At 39.6% G+C, this 24,807-nt stretch overlaps 1 protein-coding gene across 1 annotated transcript in view; it reads left to right on the plus strand.

The window, feature by feature from the left end:
• The window catches only part of LOC126426751 (sodium-dependent multivitamin transporter-like), a 46,733-nt gene that overhangs the window by 18,921 nt on the left and 3,005 nt on the right, over window positions 1-24,807 (plus strand). Inside the window, exons 2-4 of the mRNA XM_050088739.1 lie at window positions 5,010-5,234; window positions 15,826-15,990; window positions 21,309-21,476. Of these exons, the coding sequence (XP_049944696.1) occupies window positions 5,010-5,234; window positions 15,826-15,990; window positions 21,309-21,437 (519 nt within the window). The 3' untranslated portion in view covers window positions 21,438-21,476. The remainder of the gene's footprint in view (window positions 1-5,009; window positions 5,235-15,825; window positions 15,991-21,308; window positions 21,477-24,807) is intronic.

Consider the following 24,807-nt stretch of genomic DNA (forward strand, 5'->3'; position numbering starts at 1 on the left):
GTGGAGCCCTTCGTCTTAATATTCAGCGGCTGGCTTGCTAGAAAAGATCTTTGCATTTGTTATTATTATTAAGCGCTGCATTCAGTTGGGAAAAATCGATCGTTTGAACAATTCGTTCAGTTTACGACAGATCTAAAATTTCAGATGTGGACGAAGCCTTTTTGGACGATTTATAAAAACTCAGAGATTGCAGGCTCTCTTCGTCACAGCTGAAACTTCCCAATTAATTACAGGGCCCAGACAATCTTCAATGATTCAGACAGGGAACTCATTCGTCATTCACTCTCGAATAAAATGGTCACAAACCTTATTTCTGAGGCAAATGTATATTGAATCCATTTCCGTACATGTTCCGTTTTCTGTTGGTTCCAAGTCTCATGTAATTTGCTTTTACAGGTTTTTCTTTCTCTTTACCTATCACGCTAGTGGCACAAACTTTCCTAACTCGCTTTAGAGCGAAGAAGAGTAAAAAAAAAATCTCTTTTAGCAATCCGACAATCTTCCAACCGATACTTCCGAAGCTCTTCCCTTCTCTCTCTATAATAACCATGGAGCATACATTTCTGTACCTCTGTTGTTCCAAAGAATAAACGTACTAGAAAAATACCTTGGCGTCGACGAGCTGTCGGCGCATATATTACTAGAAAATCTGATCAGATACTTTTCAAACGTAAATACATGTGGATGATTTGGTTGACCATTATTAATTATTGCGTGGTAGAGGGTAATTTTCCGTGGGGAGATTACAGGTGCTGCTCATGCATGGTTGTTTACATCTTTAGGCACGTTTAGTGGAGCTCTGAACAGTCAAAGGGACTGTGTCTGTGATACAATATTACAATATCCACAGACAATATCTGTCTTCAGGAGTTCTGGGAACCGGGGTGATGCAAAGCTTGTTTTGATGTGTGTATATGATTTAATATACAGTTTGGAAGTTAGGAGATGACGTACTGGCAGAAATAAAGCTTTGAGGATGGGGCGTGAGTCGTGCTTGGGTAGCCCAGGTGGTAGAGCTTGGTAGAGCACTTGCCCACGAAAGGCAAAGATCCTGAGTTCGAGTCTCAGTCCGGCATACAGTTTTACTCTGCCAGGAAGTTTCATATCAGCGCACACTCCGCTGCAGAGTGAAAATCTCATTCTGGAAACATATATTACTTGCCATATCATCCTATTAGAAATATCTTTAAAAACAGTAGTTTTGAGTGCATTTTTGAATGGATATTTTAAATATGTATTTTTATAATGTATTTTGAAAGATATTTTGATTTTTACAGATTTACTTGTATGTTCCTCTCGTGCTGTCATATCTATGTCATTGTTTACTGCTGTACTTTAAACACACTTTAAACACAAGTTTAAGTACTATAGTAGAGCCACATTAATCTTTAGGCCTGTCAGCCAACTTTAAATGTAAATCACCATACTGGAAGGAGAATATGTACTTCATGTGATGTCAGTGTAAGTTTCCTGTATTGCCTCAATTTTTATCTTTTACAGTGTATATTCTGATGATGCTCTTGTTAATCTGAAGAGTGAAACCAGTCAATACAACAAAAAAAGTGTGACTTGTAGCTGTTTTCAAAAATTTAATTTGGATATTGCATAATTAGAAAATCTGCCCAAATGGAAACTCAATATGAGGCCTCTGCAGGTGCTGATAACGCTTCTCACATGATTATGCAGCTTCTCTGTCTCCTTCACAGTGACCACTTAATGTCCTAATCTGTTCATGCCTTTTTTATGTTGTACCAGACCTGGTAACAACACAAAACATAAAAAACAGTAATGCACTCTTATGGCCATTCTACCTGTTGCAGGTGTGTGTGTGTGTGTGTGTGTGTGTGTGTGTGTGTGTGTGTGTGTGTGTTTGTTTGTTTGTTTGTTTGTTTGTTTGTTTGTTTGTTTGTTTTTAAATGCATTAACTGGATGGGCCTACTTTCTTATTTGTTTTGAATTGTAGATCATTTTTGTTGTCTGGAGCCTGGTTTGCACAGGAGAAGATACAGGAGAATGAGCATCTGCCAAGAAATGTTCTGTCTTTTGTAAATGGTACGTAAGTGAACAGCCTTTGATTACATTTGGTTCACAGTTACTTACACTCACACTTGTTCCACTGGTTGAATTGGAGTGAGTGATGGAGTGGTCTGGAAAAAAAAAACCAAGTAATGTTGGTGATACAGCACTATATGTATCATATATGCTTCTGGAAGCCAAGTGATCCACACAACAAATGCGAAACAAAAAGAAATATGATAAGTAGATAGTTGCCAAAGCTCTTACAGGTCCAGCTGGGGATGTGAGAATGATGATAAATCCATTACATGCTTCTATCAGGTGAGAACGGAGCCAATAAGTACAAGCTTTCTTGTTTCTTCTTGTTAAAAAGGAAAAGCATAACATAATTCTGCAAAAGTAAACAAGTATGAATGTGTGTCTATTGTGCTGACTAAACTAAAAATGTACAAAATATTTTATCATTCTCTCTGCTTAAGAGCATGGTAGCTGTAATTAAATTGATGATGCCTGTCATTTTAGAGGTTTTTAATGTTAGACCTGAATAAATAAATATCTTTTTCATTGATTATGCAATCTCTCTTCTAACTCATTTGACACGTTTACATACATTTGATGCTTCATTAATCATACTTTCACATTATAATCATTATAAGTAGTAGCGCGCATGATAATGGGATGTTCGTGCTAGAACACTTGTCTCATTAAATTTAATTTCATGATTCCCATCTCGAAAAACATGCTCAGCTACGGCCGATTTTTTGATGTGTCCTAAGCAACAGTTTCTTTTATGTTCAGCTAAGCGTGTATTTACACTTCTTTTCGTTGTTCCAATATATACTTGTCCGCAACTGCATGGAATTTTGTATACCCCAGGTGTTGCTAGGGGATGTCGGGCGTCTTTTGCAGTTCTTAAATATTCCTTAATCTTCTTGGTGGGTCTGAAGATTGTTTCGATCCCATACTTGGCCAGAACTTTCCCGACACGGTCCGTAACCTTATTAATAAATGGTAGGAAAACTTTTCCAGTAGGTGACCATTGTTGCTCTGGACATAGCTGATTTTGTTGGCTCTGGCCACCAAGGTTTTAATGACACCTCTTTTTTGCCTAGGATGATGGTTAGATTCCTTGTGAAGGTATCAATCCGTGTGAGTGTTCTTTCTATATACCTTGTGGCCCAGCGTCCCATCCACCCGTTTAATTACCGACACATCCATGAAATTGAGTTGACCATTGCTCTTTTTCTCCATCGTAAACTGTATCTTCGGATTAATGTTGTTCAGGTGCACCAAGAAGACATCCAACTCTTCTTCACCATGAGTCCACACTACAAATGTGTCAACATAGCGGTACCATTTAGCGCGCTTTTTACTGGCAGTCTGCAGCGTTGGCTGTTCGAAGATCTCCATAAATAAATTGGCAACAGCTGGGCTGGGAGGGCTTCCCACAGCCACCCTGTCGATCTGTTCGTAAAACTAGTTATACTGGAAATAAGTTGTCGTCAGGCAGTGTTTAAATAAAGCCACTATGTCAGTCATAAAAATATCTGCTATATATGAAATAGCTTCGTTTACAGGCACAATGGTAAGCACTACATCGAAGCTCACAAGAATATCACTTGGGCTGATGTTAATCTCCCTCAGTTTTTCAATAAAATGCGCCGAGTTGTTAATGTAACTGTCCGTTCTGCCGATGTGTGGTTGCAGCAAGCAGGTGAGATATCTGGCCACCTCTTGTGTCGGAGATCCTATGGCACTCACAATTGGTCTCAACGGGACCTGTGGTTTATGCACCTTTGGGAGTCCAAAAAGTCTTTATGGATAAGCTTCGTTTTGCAGAGTTGTTTTTTATCATCCAAAGAAAGAGAAGATTGTTTCACCAGTTGATTGGTATTTCTCAATATTTTGGTTGTAGGATCCTTCTGAAGCTTTTTGTACATAGTGGGATCCAAAAGGTCACTAATCTTCTTGTGATAATCTTCGGTGTTCAGCAAAACAGTAGCATTTCCTTTATCAGCTGCAAGTACAATAATGCTCTTACGCGCATTGATCTCCCTCAGTGCCCTCCTTTCCGATTGAGACAAATTGCTGGTAGATGGTTTCGCTTGGCGTAATATTCTGGCTGTTTCAGTCCCGATTTCATCCGCGGAGTGCGATGGTAACAAACGGATCCCTGCCTCCACATTCGCTATAATGTCCTCCGTAGGAACCTTTAGTGGCGTGACTGGAAAGTTGCCTCCTTTCGACAGAACTGAATGTTCCTCTTTTGTTAATTCTCTCCCAGACGTGTTAATCACAGTTCGAGAGTTGCCAGCGACTGATGTTTCACCTCTGCCTTTCTGTAGGCCATCGAATTTCCTCTTTTGCCTATTAGTTGCCATTTCTGCACTGAGGTCCATGGTCCTGAACCATAGACAGTCCACCTTCCGGTCATAACACTGCATTATGTTACTGATGTATAAATGGAGATGTAAGAGCTTACTGCTAGTTTCCGCTAGTTCTCGCCGCTTATGGTGGATTCGTTCAGATATCGCTGAGACTGCCATCCGTGCTTCTTCACAGAGTAGGCAAGCCACCGACCTCCACACTCTGTTAACTGGCACAGACATTAAACACCTTGTCACTGACTTTAGATTCCACCACCCTTCGACCACTGTCCGTAGATGCTAATGACGGTAGTACGGCAAAATCCAATGAGCTGTGCAGTTTCCACAGTGCTCGTAGCGACTTGTTCTCACATCAGATACCTACAGTGCACCAGGCTGCACTGAATCTGGCAATAGGCAGCGGCCTCACAATTTTGGCCTATCGGTGTAAATACGGATTACTGTCACGATACCGTGAGCAGACTGCCGAGAGACCACCGCCGGAACATTGCGGAGACAGGTATCGGTTCCCGTGTTAGTGCAGGGGCTCTGCGTACGTGGTCGCTAGCCAGCTGTGCGATTGCCGTTCGTGACGAAACGGTGACGCAGTTTTGCGGTGTTCGGCAGCCACTGTACGTGCGGTACCGGGGCCACCCCCTGGGGGAGTCGCGGTCGCCGCTTGTGGGGAAGCTGCTGGCACTGGTGTTCGGACTGCTGTTTCTGGGACTGGCTTTCATGGCGCAGTTCCTCGGTGGCGTGCTGCAGGCCAGCCTCACGATATTCGGCGCCGTCGGCGGACCCGTGCTCGGCTTCTTCTCGCTCGGCATGTTCCTGCCCCACGCCAACGAGCCGGTACGTACTCCTCGTCCTGCTGCCTCGCCAGAGACTCTGCTAGAGAGGTCTGGTGTGTAGAACTGGGATGCCGAGGTATACCGGTAGTGAACTCACTTATCTATTGTTATTGGCACTGTGATGAAATAACTGAAGTAAAGCAGATGAGACATAGCAAGCCTGACAAACTCCTACAGTGATCTGTTTGTACCATTACCCCTCAGTGTTCTCAGAAGTACATACAAGAGACGGCATGAGACCTGTTTTTCTGTCAGTGTTGAAATAAATGATTTTGTTTTATCTGCCATTCAGTGTTAATTCATTATCAGGGTTTGTTGTGGCTTGCACAAGGCATCTACAGATGCGGAAGAGATTTTAGGGTTCAAATTTCGTTGTGTGTACTATATTAAAGGATCTGTAACAGGCAGGTTACTTCTTTTCTCCACATTTCATTCAATCTTTACTGATAATTTACATCTATATTTCTACCATACACATCACTCTGAAGTGCGTAACAGATGGTATGTCCCACTGTACCAGTTATTAGGATTTCTTCCCATTGCATTCACGTACGGACTGCAAGAAGAATGATTTTTAAATGCCTCTGTTCATGCAGTAATTATTCTAATCTTACCCTCACAATCCCTATCTGAATTGTCGCATCCTGTACAACACAATGCACCTTGCCTTTATGCTACACGGAAACTTACTTCCAAAACATGTCAGACTGTAACTGGTGCTGCTCGCCAAGGGTCAGTGGGTCCAAAACATCCAAAGATATTGCTTGCTGTAAGTATCAATCACATCGTAAATATAAGCAACTTCTTGCATATTTCATTTATAATTAATTTTTAATTTTTGTAGTTCAGTATCAGCCCGCATCTCGTGGTCGTGCGGTAGCGTTCTCGCTTCCCACACCCGGGTTCCCGGGTTCGATTCCCGGCGGGGTCAGGGATTTTCTCTGCCTCGTGGTGGCTGGGTGTTGTGTGCTGTCCTTAGGTTAGTTAGGTTTAAGTAGTTGTAAGTTCTAGGGGACTGATGACCATAGATGTTAAGTCCCATAGTGCTCAGAGCCAGTTCAGTATCCAATATTAATGCCAACAGTAGTAGTAATTGTGGTGATGGTGAGGAGGAGGAGGGGGAGAATGTTTCTAGTTACATGAATGCACAAAATATGCATGACAGTTTTAAAATTACATTATTTGTGTGAAAATATTTTTCCTTATATAAATTTTTGTTAGTTTGTGTGTGAATGTTACACTAATTTTTTAATGTTGTAATCCAAAAAAATTGTGGAAGATATCTTGTTGTACCATAAAGGAAATTAGGAGTCTATCACATACTTCACTGATACTATTGAGCTGTTCCATTACATACTGAACATCACCAACAAACTGGTTACATACAGCTCTCCCCAAACACGTCATGTCTAAGCTGCTTAATGACTGCAACCTTCATCACTTGAACCTGCTTGCTGTGTTTGAGCCTCGGTCTCCCTCTGCAATTTCTGTCCCCCATACTTACCGTCCGTTACCAAACTGATGATTCTTTGATGCCTCCAGATGTGTACCACTCATCTGATCTTTTTTCAGGTGTGCCACAATTATTTTCTCTCCATTTTGATTTGGTACCTCTTCCGTAATTATCCAAACAACCCACATGTCTCTTAGCATTCTTCTGTAGCACCCATTTTGAAAACGTTCTATTTTCTTTTTGTCTGTAGTGTTTATTGTTTTTGTCTAACTTCCATATAATGACACATTCCAAACAAATTCTTCCAGAAAAAACTTACTTAAATATGTGTTAGAAATTAAGGTATTTCTCTTTTTCAGAAAAGTTTCCCTTTCCCTCCTTCATCCTCTCTGCCCTCATTGTCACAATCAGTGGCTCCTTTTCATTCTGGTGTCCAGGTGAGCTACCCCTCCTTCTAACATTCCCCAATCTATCCATCTCTGTTCCCTGAGAAAGGAACTAATAGTGCCATAGTGCCAACTGCAATGATTAGCCCTTTTGCTTTAGATCGGTCTATAAAATAATTGTCAATTAGGATGAGCAGTACTCTGATAGATCCTTAAGTGTGAATAAATGAAAGATAAAAGGTATTATAAAAGGAGGGAACCTGATAGCACTCAGTTAAAAAATGGATGATAGCTTGTGTAGGCTTTCATATCACCTGTCCGAACATAATACTAAGAATGATTATAAAATGAAATCTCGAAACCAGTTGTAGCAAAAGTTCTGAAAAACCAGGACTTGGGAGGATCCTGAGAATATGCAATACATGTGTGAAGGGAAGGAAGGAAGAAAGAAAGAAAGGAAGGAAACATTAGTATTTAATCCAGTCTACATTGAGATCAGTAGACGGAGCAGAAGCTCAGGATGTTCAAGGATGTGGAAAAAAATTTGCTATGCCCTTCCAAAGGCATCATCCTGGAGTTTGGCTGGATTCATTTTGAGAAATCATGGAAAACCTAAATGTGGATGACGAGACACAGATTTGAACTGTGGCCCTCCCAGGTAGGAGTCCAGCGTGCTAACCAATGCACCAGCTCGCTTTGTATCTGTAAAGGAATTGACGCATGAGACACCAGTTTTAGCCATGCAAGACTGCTATTCCAGTGTTAAGGTCAACTTACTGACCTGACGGCAGCCATCCGTGAAACTGAGACAGACATTGCGAGAATTGTAACAGCTCAGTATATGTCATATAACAGTTTTAGCTTACCGAACTTGCACATAAACATCTGCACCTTCTGCTGCTTGATAGTTGAATGTGGTGCACTGTTATTAAATGATATCCCAACACTGTGGAACAATGTGTTCGTTTCTCTTCACATTTATTAACACACAGCTCAGTTGATGGTCAGCTTTGTGAACTATAGAATGTCCGTATCTTTGCCGACATCATTAAGCGGCAGCAATCAGTAAAAAGTCCGCCAACACAAATGACACTGTTTTGCACTATTCCATTGTTGTTTCACAGTTGTGGGGCTATACCAATTCCTTCGTTTTTGCATCAGCTAGGTTGGTGATTGACATATGTCCAAGTGATTAGCAGTAACATAAAATAAACAGCGTGTTAGGAAACAAAAAAAATTCATGGGTCACGCACGAAAGTGACACAGATGGTGAGCTAGCAGCAAAACCCCCTAATGAAGCTGTTCTCTACGAGTTAATTAGTAATCAAATAATTGGTTGGTTGGGGTCTGATGCAGCAGTATACTATGGGTCATTACCGAGAAGTAACACCTATCCTTGGCAACAGAGCGACGTAATGAAAGTTTATTTCATTATAGTTTAGTTAAGCAATGCTTTAGCAAGGGTATGTAAGTTTGTTATACGGTTGTGTAATCAAACTAAGATTAAACAATGATTTTGCTCACACATCTTAATCTCGGTATCATAAAGACCACTACTCTTTACAAGTGTACAAAGTATACCGTATGCCAGCTTGTGTTACGAAAAATGGTGAACCCACTGCATGGTTAAGTTCGTTTCCCGTTGCTTCACTTTTAAGGGTAGTAATCAGTGACATTTTTCCTCGTTACTTTTCTTAACAATCGACACAAATTTCCCAAATATTTTGGTATCAGAAATGGCAGTATTAGTCTTGCCCAGATTGCATAAATATCTACAGATGCCCACGAGGCTTTCTCATCCTTCAGTTCTTTCTGCTCACCGTCAACTGAAAGAGCGACGTGAACTTTTCTCAGATGCCTGCAGACTCTTTTGACTACTTTTCATCACCTCTTCCCACTGAGGCCTACTGCTACGTGACGGTGTTGCAGGGAGCCATAACGGGCCTTGCCACGGGGCTCGCCTTCTCCATGTGGGTCGGCTTCGGCGTCCCCCGGCCGGACACAGTAAGGCTGCCCACGAGGACGGATGGCTGCGATTTCAACATAACGGCCACACCGCCGCCGCCCACCCAGGACCCAAGGTCGGCCGCAGCATCTCCTCAAACATTTCCGCAGCGTCATAAATTAACACTGTACTTTTGGGTGCTCAGCAGAGTTGTCAGTTCCATTATTCCACACGATACTTCAACGACTGACGCAGTCATCTTCCTCAGTTGACGTGAGATGTATTGTTAAGTGTACCTGCTACCTGGACTCTCACAAAATTCAATTTTTTTCCCTTTTTTCACACATTATATCACCTTTGCTATCACCTGCATGACATTAAAATATTTAGTTTATAACCTTGAAGGCACACATTCTTTTGATCCCCTTGGGGGAAGGTTTGGGTCATAAGTTGTTAGTTCCACACCTCACGGGTTCCATGCTACAGAGGAAAAACTTTGCTTATTGATATGTAATTTTTAATAGCACATAGAACCTGTTTTGGGTCTAGATTCTTCTTCATAAATCTCATTTCTTAGCAACAGTAGTATGAAAAGGATAGTTGCTACTCACCATATAGCAGATATACTGAGTTGCAGACACACACCAGAAAATGAGTGTTTGGCCAAGACCTCATTGGGCGCGCTTCCCCCCCCCCCCCCCTCACACACACACACACACACACACACACACACACACACACACACACACACACACACACACACACAGACATGCAAATGGGGCTCACTCATAGATGACAGCAGTCTCTGTCTGATGAGGCCACAAACCAAGTCAGGTCTCAGTAGCCAGAGACTGCAATTATCTTTCTCATAATGTTATTACATTCCACACTGGATTTACCTTTTTTTTTAAAGAAAGTCATACGAGGGCTGTTCAGAAAGTAAGGTCCAATCAGTTGCAAAAAAGGAAACCACAGTGGAAGCCTGATGAAGTTTTGCACAGATCTGTAGGACAGTGTCTGTAATACACCTGTCGATTGCGCGTCACGTCGCTCCTCACAGTTCTGAGTGCACAGTGAGAATGTAAAGATGCCCCAATTTGGAAGGGAAGGGGGGGGGGGGGGTGCACAGTGATTCCCAAGGATTCCACCTAATGACTTATTTTGTACTAATTGGTCTATTTTGTTGAGTAATGGAGGGAAGTTCCCAGATTATAGTTCCTTACATGGGTGCTGAAAGACATGTTCCCATGTTCTCATAGAATATGACTTTGTTTTTGACTTGGAGATATCTTTTTGTAAAGAATGATGTTAAAATTTGTATTACACCACTATTTATAGCTGAGTTTGACTCCTAGCTCCTGCTGCACTGCTTCATATGTTTGTTTTACTGAGATGACACGATTTTGCCTGAAATACACATTCTCTTGGTGTTCCAGATATTTTTCTAGCTGGTATGTAGTGGGTCTTCTAAAGCCACCGTGTCCTGCTGTATGATTAAAATATGTTTGAATAACTGTTGCAATAAAAAGTCACACGTCTGTCTGTGGACACGATATGTAGAGTTGACTAAAAGAAATTGCAGGGCTCAGGTGCTAGAAATATTTCATTAACATAGTGAACAATAAGTAGTTAAGAATAACACTCATCTTAAGTACATTGTTGTACTTGTTGTTCTTGCTTGCTGTCTGGAAAAAAAATGGGGTATGATTTTACCAAAAGGGTGTTTGGATCTTGAAAACGTTTCAGAACAATATATCCTTCTCCTTCTTGGTCTCAGTATACTAGCACAATTCATTCATGCAATAAAATAGTCAAAAATGCATTTCTGTCATGTTCTCAGAATTATCTAATCAGGTATAAAATAAAATTCTTAAAAAAAAAATAAAGAAATAAATAAAATAATAAATTTCAGTTTTTCAGATTTGTTCACACACAAACAATGTGTTTCACATGGGTGCAATGGAGAGAAGTTGCAGTTTTGCCTCCACATGTCTGATCATCAACACAGTTACAAAACGGGTTCCTTTCTCCACAGCTCACTGCCAACTACCTCCAGTTAGAGAAACATAAACCAAAGATATAAGATGGATTGTACAGTATCACTCATATCGGTATTTGTTCACAAATGGAATGTGTATAATACTTTAATCAAATAGTAATTTAAGTTTTGTTAAGCTTGAATAATCAATTAGTGTTAGATGCAATAAATTTAAAATGGAGTTTTAACAGTTTTGAATATTGATAAGACCAAAATTCTCTGCTGATAATTGATAAATGGGAACATAATTTTTCACATATGGTTATCAGTATTTCATCCTGGAAACTCAAAATACAAAGGCATAGGCTTTCAGAAATAAAGGAATATAGTTAAATGTGACATAAGAAACATGGGTCCCCAAACATCAAAATAAATCAATAAGTTAAAACTAAGGAAATACACTTTGCAATGGTTACAAAATATTATAATAACAAAAGATATATTACTTTATACATTAGTTCCCACTGAATCACTATCCGATGTACTCCAGAACTACACAGGTGTAGGCTCATTGTACTGTGCCATTATTACGAACTATGGGCATTGCAGCAAAGCCTTCCTCGTGTAGTGTCATATCATGAGAGCACTGCTGCAGAATTATATCATCTACAAGAAGTGTATTGAAATAGAGGTCAGTTGGATTGGTACACTGAGTGGGCTTTGTAATCAGCTCCTGAGATACGGGGGGGGGGGAGGTTACATACAAATAATTACTCAATATCTACTGAAATTAGTACGCCTGTATGGAAAATGGCATCCACAGTCTTTCACTCACGTCAACAAAGATAAGCAATGTGGCTTGCAATATTAGAGATGATGTGCTTCTCAGAAGGTCAAGTGTATGTAGCATATCTTACATCGGGCAGACTAGTAGAACAATTGAGAACAGGTTCACTGGCACACCCAACTAAAACAGCTTGGCAAATCAGTTGTTGCTGAGCACTGCCTCTGATATAATCTCAAGATGAAATGCTCTAAGGCCAGTGTCCTCGTGTAAACACAAAGTTTCTGGGACGCTGTAATTAAGGATTCTAGCAATACAAAGAAGTCCAAAAAGTTTAGTAAACTGGGATGGAGATAGCAGTTTAAATAAGGCTGGGCACCTTGCCCACCAGGGGTGGTAAACACTGAAGGCATTTGCATTTCACGGAATATCAGTGCGGTCTCTGAAAAACAAAAGAGGATCACAGTGTGTAACTGGCACTAGGAATCAGTCTCAGCTACGAATAACTGTGCGACGTAGACAGTGTTTCGGTCCAGTTGTAGGCCAGGCAGCAAGTATGCATAGTGACCCAGCTAGCAGCTCCCAAAGGTGACGACTGTGTCTGTTGTTGAAATATCATACAGGAACGTGCATTTCACAACTCAGCTGATCACCTGGAAGCACAGTGTCAAGAGCTTCACTGTCCACGGTGGTGTCGGCCTGCAGTAGTAGTGGGGCAGTGAGGAGGTTGTGGACAGTGGGTGCCAAAAGTCACCAGAGCAGGCATGGAGCAGCTACTGCCACATCTCGTACACTTTCTACCTTCCATAGCATATAGGACTTATATTCATAAATCTTTTTAATAAAATATCGAGTAACAATTCAGCAATAACTTCAGCCTGGGATAATGTTAGCCACAGATAATGCAGTGTCAACACCACAACCTGCCTTCCTATGTTCTCACCTGGAACTAAAAGAGAAAATTAGTGAAGATCAGCTTTGCACTACCTGTCTTAGTTAAGGCTGTAGATCACGAGTGTGTAAAAAGAGCACCGATGCTATTACACTGAACGATATAAGGATTGGTTCCAGTGTTTATCACCACATGTTCCCATTGCACACCTGGACATGCACAAAATGTGAACATATATTTTGTTATTTATTATTATTATTATTATTATTATTTGTTATTGCTGTTGTTGTGGCCTTCAGTCCAGAGACTGGTTTGATGCAGCTCTCCATGCTACTCTAGCCTGTGCAAGACTTTCCATCTCTGAGTAACTACTGCAACGTACATCCTACTGAATCTGCTTACTCTGTTCATGTCTTGGTCTCCCTCTATGATTTTTAAGCCCCCTTCCCTCCCACCCCCACTTCCCTCCAGTACAGAATTGATCACCTGGTATCTCAGAATGTCTCCTATCAACCGATTCCTTCCTCTAGTGCGGTTGTGCCCCCCCAACTGTATTTAGTACCTCCTCATTAGTTACACAACCTAGGCATTAAATTTACAACACTCTTCTATAGCACCCCATTTCAGAGGCTTCTAGTCTCTTCATGTGTGAACTCTATCTTCCGAACATGGCTACATACACTGATAAAAATAGCTTCAGAAGTGACTTCCTAAAGCTTAAATTGATACTCAATTTTAACATAATTTCTCTTCTTCAGAAACGCCTTACTTGCCATTGCCAGTCTAAATTTTATGTCCTCTCTACTTCAGTCATCCTAAGTTATTTTGATGCCCAAATAACAAAACTCGTCTACTGTTTCAAGTGTGTCATTTCCTAATTAGTCCCCATAGCATAACTTGGTTTAATTAAACTATATCCAATTATCCTTGTTTTGCTTTAGTTGATGTTTATCTTATATCCTCCTCTCAAGACACTGTCCATAATTTTCAACTGCACTTCCAAGGCCTTTGCTGCCTCTGAGGGAATTACACTGTCATTGACAGACCTCAGAAGTTTTATTTCTTCTCCTTGAACTTTAATGCCTACTCCAAATATTTCTTAGGTTTCCTTTTCTTCTTGCTCAATGTACAGGTTGAATAACATTAGTGATAGGCCTACAATCCTGCCTTACTCACTCAATGACTGCTTTCCTCTCTTCCCTCAACTGTTATAACTTCCACATGGTGTAAATAGCCTCTTGCTCCCTGTATTTTACCCCTACTACCTTCAGGATTTAAAAGAGAGCATTCCAGTCAAGGCTCTCAAAAGCTTTCTTAAGTCTACAAATACTGTAAATGTAGGGTTGCCTTTCCTTAATGTATCTTCTAAGATAAGTTGTAGGATCACTATTGCCTCATATTTTGCTGCATTTCTCCAGAATCTATACAAACTTTCTACCAGGTCAGCTTCTACCAGTTCTTCCATTCTTCTGTAAAGAATTTGTTTTAGTATTTTACAACCATGACTTACTAAACTGATAGTCTGGTAATATTTACACACGTCAGCAACTGCTTTCATTCTAATCAATACTAACTTCTTGATTATTCTTAACATTTCTGCGTATATGAGTACTTCAATACATTTATACTGTTCCTAATAATTTATTGAAAAGCTATTGAAACACTGTGTACCTTCCACCTACAAGCAACTATTAATGAAATACAATGTCTCATAAAACGAGATTAACATAAAATCAGTAAAGAATATGCAGAAAACGTTCAAATGTGGCTCATAATAGTGGAATGAAGCATCACCTGAGAATAAAAGGATGGAAGTATGAAAAAATGCGCAGTGTATGGGGTAGTTTAGTAAACGGAAAGAGTAGCGTTCAATTAAAATTCCGTATTGGCAGTAGAAATGTTGGAACACGTGAGGCTATACTGACCCTATGACTTATCTTAGAGAATAGATTAAGGAAAGGCAAGCCTGTGTTTGACAAAGTTGATTGGAATACTCTCTTTCAAATTCTGAAGGTGGCAGGAGTAAAATACAGGGAGAGAAAGGCTATTTACAATTTGTACAGAAACCAGATTGCAGTTATAAGACTTAAGGGGCATGAAAGGGAAGCAGTGGTTGGGAAGGGACTGTGACAGGGTTGTAGCCTATCCCCAATGTTATTCAATCTGTATATTGAGCAAGCAGTAAAGGAAGCAAAAGAAAAATTTGGAGTAGGAATTAAAATCCATGGAGGAGAAATAAGAACTTTGTGGTTTGCCGATGACATTGTAATTCTGTCAGAGACAGCTAAGGACCTGGAAGAGCAGCTGAACGGAATGGACAGTGTCTTAAAAGGATGATATAAGATGAACATTAACAAAAGCAAAACGAGAATAATGGAATGTACTCGAATTAAATTGGGTGATGCTGAGGGAATTATATTAAGAAATGAGATGCTTAAAGTAGTAAATGAGTTTTGCTATTTGGGGCGCAAAATAACTCACAATGGTCAAAGTAGAGAGGATATAAAATGTAGACTGGCAATGGCAAGAAAAGCATTTTTGAAGAAGAGAAATTTGTTAACATTGAGTATAGATTTAAGTGTCAGGAAGTCGTTTCTGAAAGTATTTGTATGGAGTGTAGAAATGTATGGAAGTGAAATGTGGATGATAAGTAGTTTAAACAAGAAGAGAATAGAAGTCTTCAAAATGTGGTGCTACAGAAGAATGCTCAAGATTAAATGGGTAGATCACATAACTAATGAGGAGCTATTGAACAGAATTGGGGAGAAGAGGAGTTTGTGGCACAACTTGACTAGAAGAAGGGATCGGTTGGTAGGACATGTTCTGAGGCATCAAGGGATCACCAATTTAGTATTGGAGGGCAGCGTGGAGGGTAAAAATCGTAGAGGGAGACCAAGAGATGAATACACTAAACAGATTCAGAAGGATGTAGGTTGCAGTAGGTACTGGGAGATGAAGAAGCTTGCACAGGTTAGAGTAGCACAGAGAGCTGCATCAAACCAGTCTCTGGACTGAAGACCACAACAAGAACATCGGCAGTTATATCGTGATGTCACACGCACCCCACTCCTGGGATCCACATGTTACACGTATGTACAATACGTATTATCACCCACATTGCAGCGAGTACTTCTACCTGTACCGCGTGTCGTAGCTGTGGGTCGTCGTGCTGGGAGTCCTGCTGACACTCATCGTGGGCGCCGTCGCATCGTGTGTGGCGGGCGTGACCTGCGAGGGGGACCGCAGCGTGCCGCCGCCAAACCCCGACCTCTTCGTGCCGCCAGTCCGGAGGGCACTGCTCGCGAGGAGAGGGCGCAGGGTGAGTGGCAGTGGTAACAGTGGCAGCACTGTCTCCAGCTGAGCGATGCCCTGACAAGTGATTAGGCAGTCAATTTCAGATATAATCTGTTTGGAGACGCATTTACTGTTGAATTAAAAGCTGTTTTTGTGGTGGAGTTAATTATGAAGTGTTTCTGAAATAAACCTCTTTCACTTGTATATGAACTATTATGGGAACACAAAAACTTTCGTGATTTAAAATCACATCTTCAGGTGTACAAGATAGGAAATGTACAATGAACATTATGATAAACAGATAGCTATCCTAATAACCTATGCTGATGACAACCAATATGAAATACACATCAGTGAAATGTTTAACCCCTGATACAAAAAGGAGTGGGGGACGACATCTCAAAGTAAAGTACTGTTACCCACAACAAGCGGGATGTCGTAATTCAAATTGACAGGTTGAAAACTGAAATATTAAATGTGCACCTACCTACAGTGAAAAGAGCAAAATAACAAAACAAGAAAAGTAAAAGCCCCAGCTAGATACATTGAACGCCCCTGGTTATGAATCCTCACTTCATACTGGGAAGCTGCAGACAGCAATGCTTCAGCCTGCTCCGTGTGCCAGTGTGTTAGTGTGTATCATGGAGGGCACTAGCATCACCATGCACATAGCAGGGAAAGCTACAAACATTTTTATTCAATCAAAATATCTTGGAAATGTTTGAGGCCTCTGTTACACAGCATAATCATATAAATTATAAAATATGTCGGCAAAAAAATTGTAAAACCAAATAGACCAGATGTAAGAACATGTAACAACAAGCCCAGGATCAGTAACCAAGCAAATATGACACTACATCTTGGAAAGGTAATCAAAGTTAGACAGTATATTGTAACGTCTTAACTCCAGCTGATTGTTAAGGATGTGTTTGGGGTATAGCTTTAGACTCCACATAATTTCAATCTCTTCCTTTAAAGATCTAGTCCTTCACTTCTCTGTGTAAGACCTTTAAATTATTGACTACACCTGTTATGGAGTGGCCAGAATCACATAAGTGGCTACTTAAAGTAGACCTCAAATTTCTCAGACTGTCGTGTTCTCGAAACGTAATAGCAGACCCTCTGCCAGTCTGCCACACATACCTGGCAGGACAATTGTCACAACTGATGCGATATATACCAGCAGTTTCGTACTTTTCACAGGCCACATACTATTTATTTACATGTGTTTGACCAAGATTCTGTGGTATAAATAACACTAGCTTTATCTCTTTTGTCCTTAACTTTATTATTAAACTTAATTTATTTAGTTTTATTATTAAATTATAAAGTGTCTTTCTCGACTGCAGAATCTATTTAGTCTAGTGGCCTAAATGGCTCTCAAGAGACTAATCTTGGCACTTAGTTTTAAAAAAAGTCACATGAGCCATTCTGCTGTGACCCCATTGGGGCCGATGTGACAACTCAGCTTCTATGACGTAGCTACACAACATGCTCTGTGACTAAATGGATGCTGAGAGTCAGACGAATGGCTCCACTATATATGCCGACCATTTGTCAATGGTCGTCTCGCTCACCAGAGAGATTGAGCTTACCGGAAATGCCGTGTGTCATGTTGGATCGCATATAGCGGTGTCGGGGTGACCAAAAAGCTCGATATTCCTGCAAACAAGGCAACTAAAGGTAAAAGGAGAACTACCAAGAAACTGATAATAAAATGGGAAGAAAGTACAAGCCTGACATATTATATTTAGACATGGCAGAATGTAGTGAGGTACAGTTCCTCCACTTACTGTGATGTCACCCATTACATATACAGGGTATTATACAAAATTGTTACATATACCTATAGGAGCTAATATTGGTCAAAAATGGAATAAAAGATGTGTCCGGAAACCAGTATCTGTTGAGATATGGCTCAATGTGTCCTCTCATTCCCATCTGTGTGTTACATAGAAGTATATGCTACAGGCATGCGCTTACCATGCATTCTGATGCATCCTTCAGTGCTACTTCACAGTGAATCGGCATTCTTTCAGATATACGGAGCACCATTTGGATTGTGTTTTGTGCATTGGTCACGTGCTACTGCAACATCTGGACATTGTTGATGGGTCGGGCATACATCAGTGTTGTTAAATATCCCCAGAGCCAGAAATCCAATGGATTCAGATTTGGTCAATGAGGGGACCATGGTACTGGACCTCCCCAGTCGATCCATTACCCATGAACATTGCAGTGAGATACTGTTACACAATCTGTAGAAAATTTGGTGGTGACCTGTCATGCATAAAACAGTCATCATTCTGTAATGGTAATGTTCCCCATTAGCGCTAATAATTTATTGTACAGAAAACTCAGATATGTGGCACCTGTTTAACTGTTTGGTAAAGTCTATGGCCCTAAGAGCCTTTCACTGACAATTCCCACCCGTACATTCATTCTGAAGTGATCCTGATGCCTTATCACTGTGATTGCTCAAGTATTGCATTGGTCCATACATGCATAGTGTAATAATTTACTATGGCATCTCTTGTGAATTCTGCCTCATCTGTAAATAAAATACAGTCTGTGAACTGTGGATTTTCAACAGCTCATATTATAACAGGTATTGATTTCTGGACATATCAAAATAAGTACTTTCCTTCTATTATTCACCAATACTAACTTGTGTAGGAATATATGGCACTACGTTTAAACACCCTGTATATAATGGGTAGGGTGTTTGTTTTGGCATAGAACAACTAAATAGCTCCAAAAAATGTGAATTGTATGAAAAAAATGTTCCAGATAAAAAGTTAATGTTTTCAAAGGGGACATATATATGTGCTACCCACTAACTTCCATTCCCACAATGCAGTGGTCAATTTTTTATTTTCAAATGGAAATCTTGATTTCATCGCAGATTTGGAGTCTATGCCAAAAAATACCTAGGGTTTACCTGAAACTTTCTTTTCATTTGTGGTAGGTGGGGCAGTATTGAACAGATTTCAGATTCTCTGGCTTTTGCAATTAAGAACTGACTCATTTCATTCTACATTGCATTTGTGATAAAAGTGTAAACTTTCCTCTTCTGAACAGTTGTGCTTGTGTTCAAAACTTGATTGCACAGTAAAATTTTTTCGTTTAGACCTTTGAAAATGTGGAAAAGAAGCTACTTTTACTATAACATGGTGTTCTGTTCCCTACAGCACCAGGATGATGGATTTTAGTGAGACCCCTCAAATCTCAATGTTTTCTTCCACACAATCCTAGTACACGCTTAAAATTTTGCTCATAAAACTAGAACCAGCTACATGTGCTGTTTTTTGTGCATCCAGCTAGTTGTTAATCAAAATAACTTAATTGCTTAATGTATATATGTTTTCTCTACTTTTCTGTCTTTTATGTTACTGTTGAAATTCAACAACTGCATAGTTTATTAAAATTAAAATTTAAAAGAGTCTTGATTTTAACTACTTTTAAGATCACTGACTATGTTTTCAAAAATCTTATACATAATTTATTGTTCTGTAAAGACAGATTTATATGCATCTGTAAATAGCTGCTGCTACAGAGCAGAGGGCAGTTCGTGCACAACCATGTACAGTCACTGGGTTTGTCAGCCAGTATAAAGTCACTTCTGCAAATTCCCAGTTGCACAATTACTTGAATTAGACAAAATATTATTGCTACTTATTAATTTTTTTAAACTCCTTCTGAAAAGCCATTGGCACTGAAATGTGAATTTGTCTCCATTATCCTTTTCTCTCTTTTTTTTATAAAGTGGTTTCACTGTTGAGTTCTTTAATCATTCAGGAAACTAAACGTTCCTAAAAGAAGAATTACAAATTTGGCCATGTACTGGACCAACATAGGCAGCACATTGCTTTAGTATTCCGCTAGATAATCCATCATGTACCTGAGAGTTCTTAGTCTTCACTTATTTACTCAGCGATTGAATCTCCGCCTTTCCAGTATCATAGAGGTGTATTTCAGATAGCAGTCTTTGAAAGCCATTTCCTAAGAGAATTAGATAATTCCCTGGAGAAACTAAGTTTTTATTTAACTTACCCACTATATTCAGAAAGTTACTGTTAACTACTCTACATTGTACTTATTGTTGAAAGTTACTTAAAGTTCACTTATAACTTCCAGCATCTGACTTACGTAGTAGTAGTAGTAGTAGAAGAAGAAGAAGAAGAAGAAGAAGAAGAAGAAGATTTCAGAGTAACCAAACTAACAGGACTGTAAACTTAAAGAAAGGCAAAACTACGCTGTACACAAACAGGCTTCAGTGATAGGCCTGGGTGTAGCTTTTCTGGCCTGCTGTGAAGGTATTGTGATGTGGTTGTGCTGCAAATGTCTGCATATCATAGACATTTGCAACCCAACATTTATTTTATGCACTGTGTGTCTTGTTTGGAAACAAATTTGTTCAATTTGCTCACAATTCTTGCTGCCAACGTCAATAATGTCCATTTTAGTCCTTGCCCTCAAGCTGGATTTTCAAACAGCTCAGTACTTTCTCAGGTTGCTTTTCTGGCAGTGTTAGCTGTATGTTAACAGTGGTGCAGAGTAGTATGGATCGAGTTGGCCAATACATCTAGTGTGAAGGTTCACTGAATGCAGTGGAAGGAACAATACAGTGATGCTATAATGAAATATTCTCACATGGATGGCAAACCATATCATAATATCTTCATACCAGATCAGAAAAGCTACAACCAGTGGACAGTGTAGTTCTGTGTCTCTGTAAGTTCAATGTCCTGTTTATTAAATTGCTTTGAAATCATTATATTCTCGTAAAGTCAGTTGCAGGGAGTTATAAGTGACGTCCAAATAGCTTACCATGACAGTACAATATACAATATTTAACAATTAGGTCCCGAATATAGCAGCTGAATCAAATAAAAGCTTAGTGCACAGCCCAATCCAGATATGAAAAAAATTTGTGTAAAGTGTCAAACTAGATGCAGTTATTCTGTAACAAGCCACTGGATAGCATGGATTTCTCATACCAAAACGCTCAGAAATATTGCTCAACAACCTCTATATCACATTTTATTTAGGTCAAAACAGTAGTGGGCCAAATACTGAACCTTGTGGATCTCCATACTTAGTGTTTTTCTCACTGTGAATTTGGTTTTATTCCTGTATTACAATTTGTTAATGTGGTCTGTTTTCTGTCCTTGAGACAAGACTCTATTCACAATGCAACATTTTATAGTTTCTCTTGTAGAATTAAATGATCTGTGCATCTGAAGGCCTTGGAAAAGTTCCATAAAATATTGACAGTTTAAAGTTTTTCATATTTGGCTCTAGTACAGTCAGTGGGTACAGCCAGTATATATCTGTGTGCAGTGCTCCAACTCGCTGCAGCTGACACGTGTGGCCGGTGACCTGTCCAATGGTGTGGGACCAGCTGCAGACACCAAGACCCAAGAGGAGCTGCTCAATGGCATAGATGGCCACCACGTCGCCCCAGTGTGATGTCGACAGAGTACAGTGGGGACTGCTGTGAGCTGAAAGGTGAATCCACATGGCATGTGACCATGAATTTTTGTTCCCTGTACTTGAGGGATCATCATAATTTGACCTAAGATAAACAACAGACCTGGTACTGTCACTTATGGGACCCACATTTGATGTTGTACAATTGTCAAGTTTGTTTCGTTCTTGTGTCTAAGTGCACCAGTGTGACCCTCTACTTTCTATTCTGAAGGTTAGATGCCATTTGTAGAAGGCATGATGTCACAGACTGTAGCAAGGTCACAGAGTATACTGAATGGATAATTTTTCTTGTTTACCTGTGTCAGAACTTAATTTGTGAGGTCGTGCTCAGCTATATGTGCATTAGTCCTTTCATCACCACCACCTGGTGCCATATTATATAAATATTTTTGTGGATTTGTGGATGTCAGAGCAACATATTTTCTAAAGCAAGCAGCAGATTTCCAACTTTAATAGACAGTTATTCAGTGAAGAATCACAATACTACAAGCATGTAAAAGTCCATGAAAGCAAAATATCAGAGTTATAGGATCTCATGGAAGACCTCATGGAAGAATTACAAAATGTGTGAAAAGAAATATATATATATAAATGGTATGCAAATAAATGAATACTTGCTTTCCAAATGGTAATGAATCACACCACTTAATACCTCAATATAATGAACATTTGTTGCCTGCTTTCATAGAAGGAGTAATAACTCCATACACCAAAATTCCAGAGTTTATTTCTTGAGTCATTACTCTTTCCATTCACTGCAGTATTTTCAAAAATGGCAGTCCTGTGATGCAACTTCCTTGGGGGTGACAATCTCCCATCCCCTTGCATCAGTAATTACATAAAGATATCATGCATTGGACAAACCAATAATACCACTTTTTATCCACTGAAATAACGCCTTTCCAGCATTTCCATAGGTTTGATATAATCACGCTGTAGGAATGTCATTTTTAAAATGGATTATTTCTCTGTGTGTAACAATCTCCCTTTCCTCACAAATAAGACTTTGTATTTCAGACATAACACAGACAGAATTGTATGAGGTAATGGAGCAGGATGAAATGTAAATATGTGGTACAGTGGGCTGTGTCTTCTGCTGTGCACTTCATAATGAACTTCAGAATTAACTGAAATGTGTAATAAGTGTAATCAGTAGAGATGAAATCAGTGGAGGTAGGAGGGAGGTCTCGAAAGTTCTCTGCCTCATACTGAAAAACGTGCATTTATGTTTACAGAATGTTTTTCAACATAATCTTCTTTAACATTAACATATTTCATCCAGTGAAATTTCATCTTTGTAGTGTACCATTGGAAGGGTTCTCTTCCACAGCTGGAGTTGTTTCTGTGTTAGGTGAAAAATGCTGATGAACAAGAGCAACTTTGAATTTTAAGAAGAAATGCTAGTCTGAGTGAAACATGCCAGGGGAATAGGCTGAACTTTCATCCAACACTTCACAGTGCATATCTAAAAGTAAATTATGTCATGGTTGTCTATTTACTGCCATTAGGGAAACTCTATGATATACAGTCACCACAAAGAAACTTCTAAACAAACAAAGATTACTGCATAATAGGTGCAAAACAAATAGTAGGGCTATAGATAGATACTGAATGAAATGCATTTGGCTGTCAAGATATCAACTAGTGATGCCTTCAGTGACTACCATAGCAGAATATTGTGAAAATGACATTTCACAAAAACCAAAGAGATTCTGTTCCTGTGTAAAGGCTGTTAATGCACAGAGTTAGCGTCCAGCCCTAGTGAATGAGACAGGAACTGAAATTGAGGGTAGCAGAGCAAAAGCTGAAATGCTTAACTACATTTCCAAATTTCCTTTGCAAAGTAAAACCCAGGAGAATTGCTCCAATTCAGTCCTTGTACCACTGAAAAGATGAATGAAAGAAGTATTGGTGCCAGTGGTGTTAAGAAATGGCTGAGATTGTTAAAGCTGATCAAAGCTCCAGGCCCGATGGTATCCCTGTCGGATTCTATACTGAATTTGGCTGAGTCAGCCCATCTTCTAAGTATAATCTATTGTAGATCCCTCAAACAAAAAACTGTATCCAGTTCATGGAAAAAGGTATAGGTCACACCTATCTACAAGAAAGGTAGTAGAAGTGATCCACAAAAATGTCATCTAATATCCTTCACATCAATTTGTTGTAGAATCTTAGAACATATTCTGAGCTCAAACAAAATGATGTACATTGAATAGAATGACCTCCTCAATGCCAGACAGCATGGTTTTCAAACCAAACTTTCACTTTTCTCACATGACATATTGAAAGCTTTGGATCAAGGAAACCAGGTGGAAGTGATATTTCTTGATTTTTGAAAAGCATTTGACTTAGTACTGCAGCTTTGCTTATTGTCAAAAGTATGATCATATGAGGTATCAAGTGAAATTTGTGACTGGATTGAGAACTTTTTGGTAAGAAGGACACAGCATGCTATCTCGGATGGGGAGTTGTTGTCAGATGCAGAAGTAATTTTGGCTGTGCCCCAAGGAAGTGTGTTGGACCCTCGCTGTTCTTGTTGTATGTTAATGACCTTGCAGACAATATTAATAGTAAAATCAGGATTTTTGCAGATGATGCAGTTATCTATAATGAAGTACTATCTGAAACAAAGTGGGATAAATATTCAGTTAGATCTTAATAAGATTTCAGTGTGATGCCGAGATTGGCAATTTTCTCTACATGTTCAAAAATGTAAAATTTTGCACTCGACAAAATGAAAAAACTCATTATCCTATTACTATAATATCAATGAGCCACAGTTCAGATTGGCCAGCTCATACAAATACCTGGTTGTAACGATTTTTTAGGGATATGTAATGGAATGTTCATACAGGCTCATTTGTGGGTAAAACAGCTGTTAGACTTTGATTCATTGGTAAAATACTGTTGAAATGCATTCAGTCTACACAGGAGATAGCTTACAAATCACTTGTGTGGCTGGTTCAAGAATATTGCTCATGTGCGGGACCCATACCAGACAGGACTAACAGGAGATATTGAACATACATTCTGACAGCTATTGAACTATATGAAATAAAATCATTGGAACTTCTGAATGGCTTGCATTAGGATGTTCAAATTACATGGTTGGCTGCAGGGCATGATGGGAATTAGTATGTGGATACACACAGGTCTTTCACCATTTGCACATGAAAATGTCACAGTACAGCATGCCTGAGTGTATAGCACTTGTAAAGGCCTACCATACGAGCAATAACACCCCAGCTGTGGTCCGAAGGAAATTTGCAACCGAGTTCAAGCTGAAGACAACTAGTCCAAGTGTGCTAACAATCAAGGATTTGATTCGCAAATTTGAGAGAATGGGTAG

Source organism: Schistocerca serialis, chromosome 11, assembly GCF_023864345.2.
Source record: "Schistocerca serialis cubense isolate TAMUIC-IGC-003099 chromosome 11, iqSchSeri2.2, whole genome shotgun sequence".
Taxonomy (NCBI): domain Eukaryota; kingdom Metazoa; phylum Arthropoda; class Insecta; order Orthoptera; family Acrididae; genus Schistocerca; species Schistocerca serialis.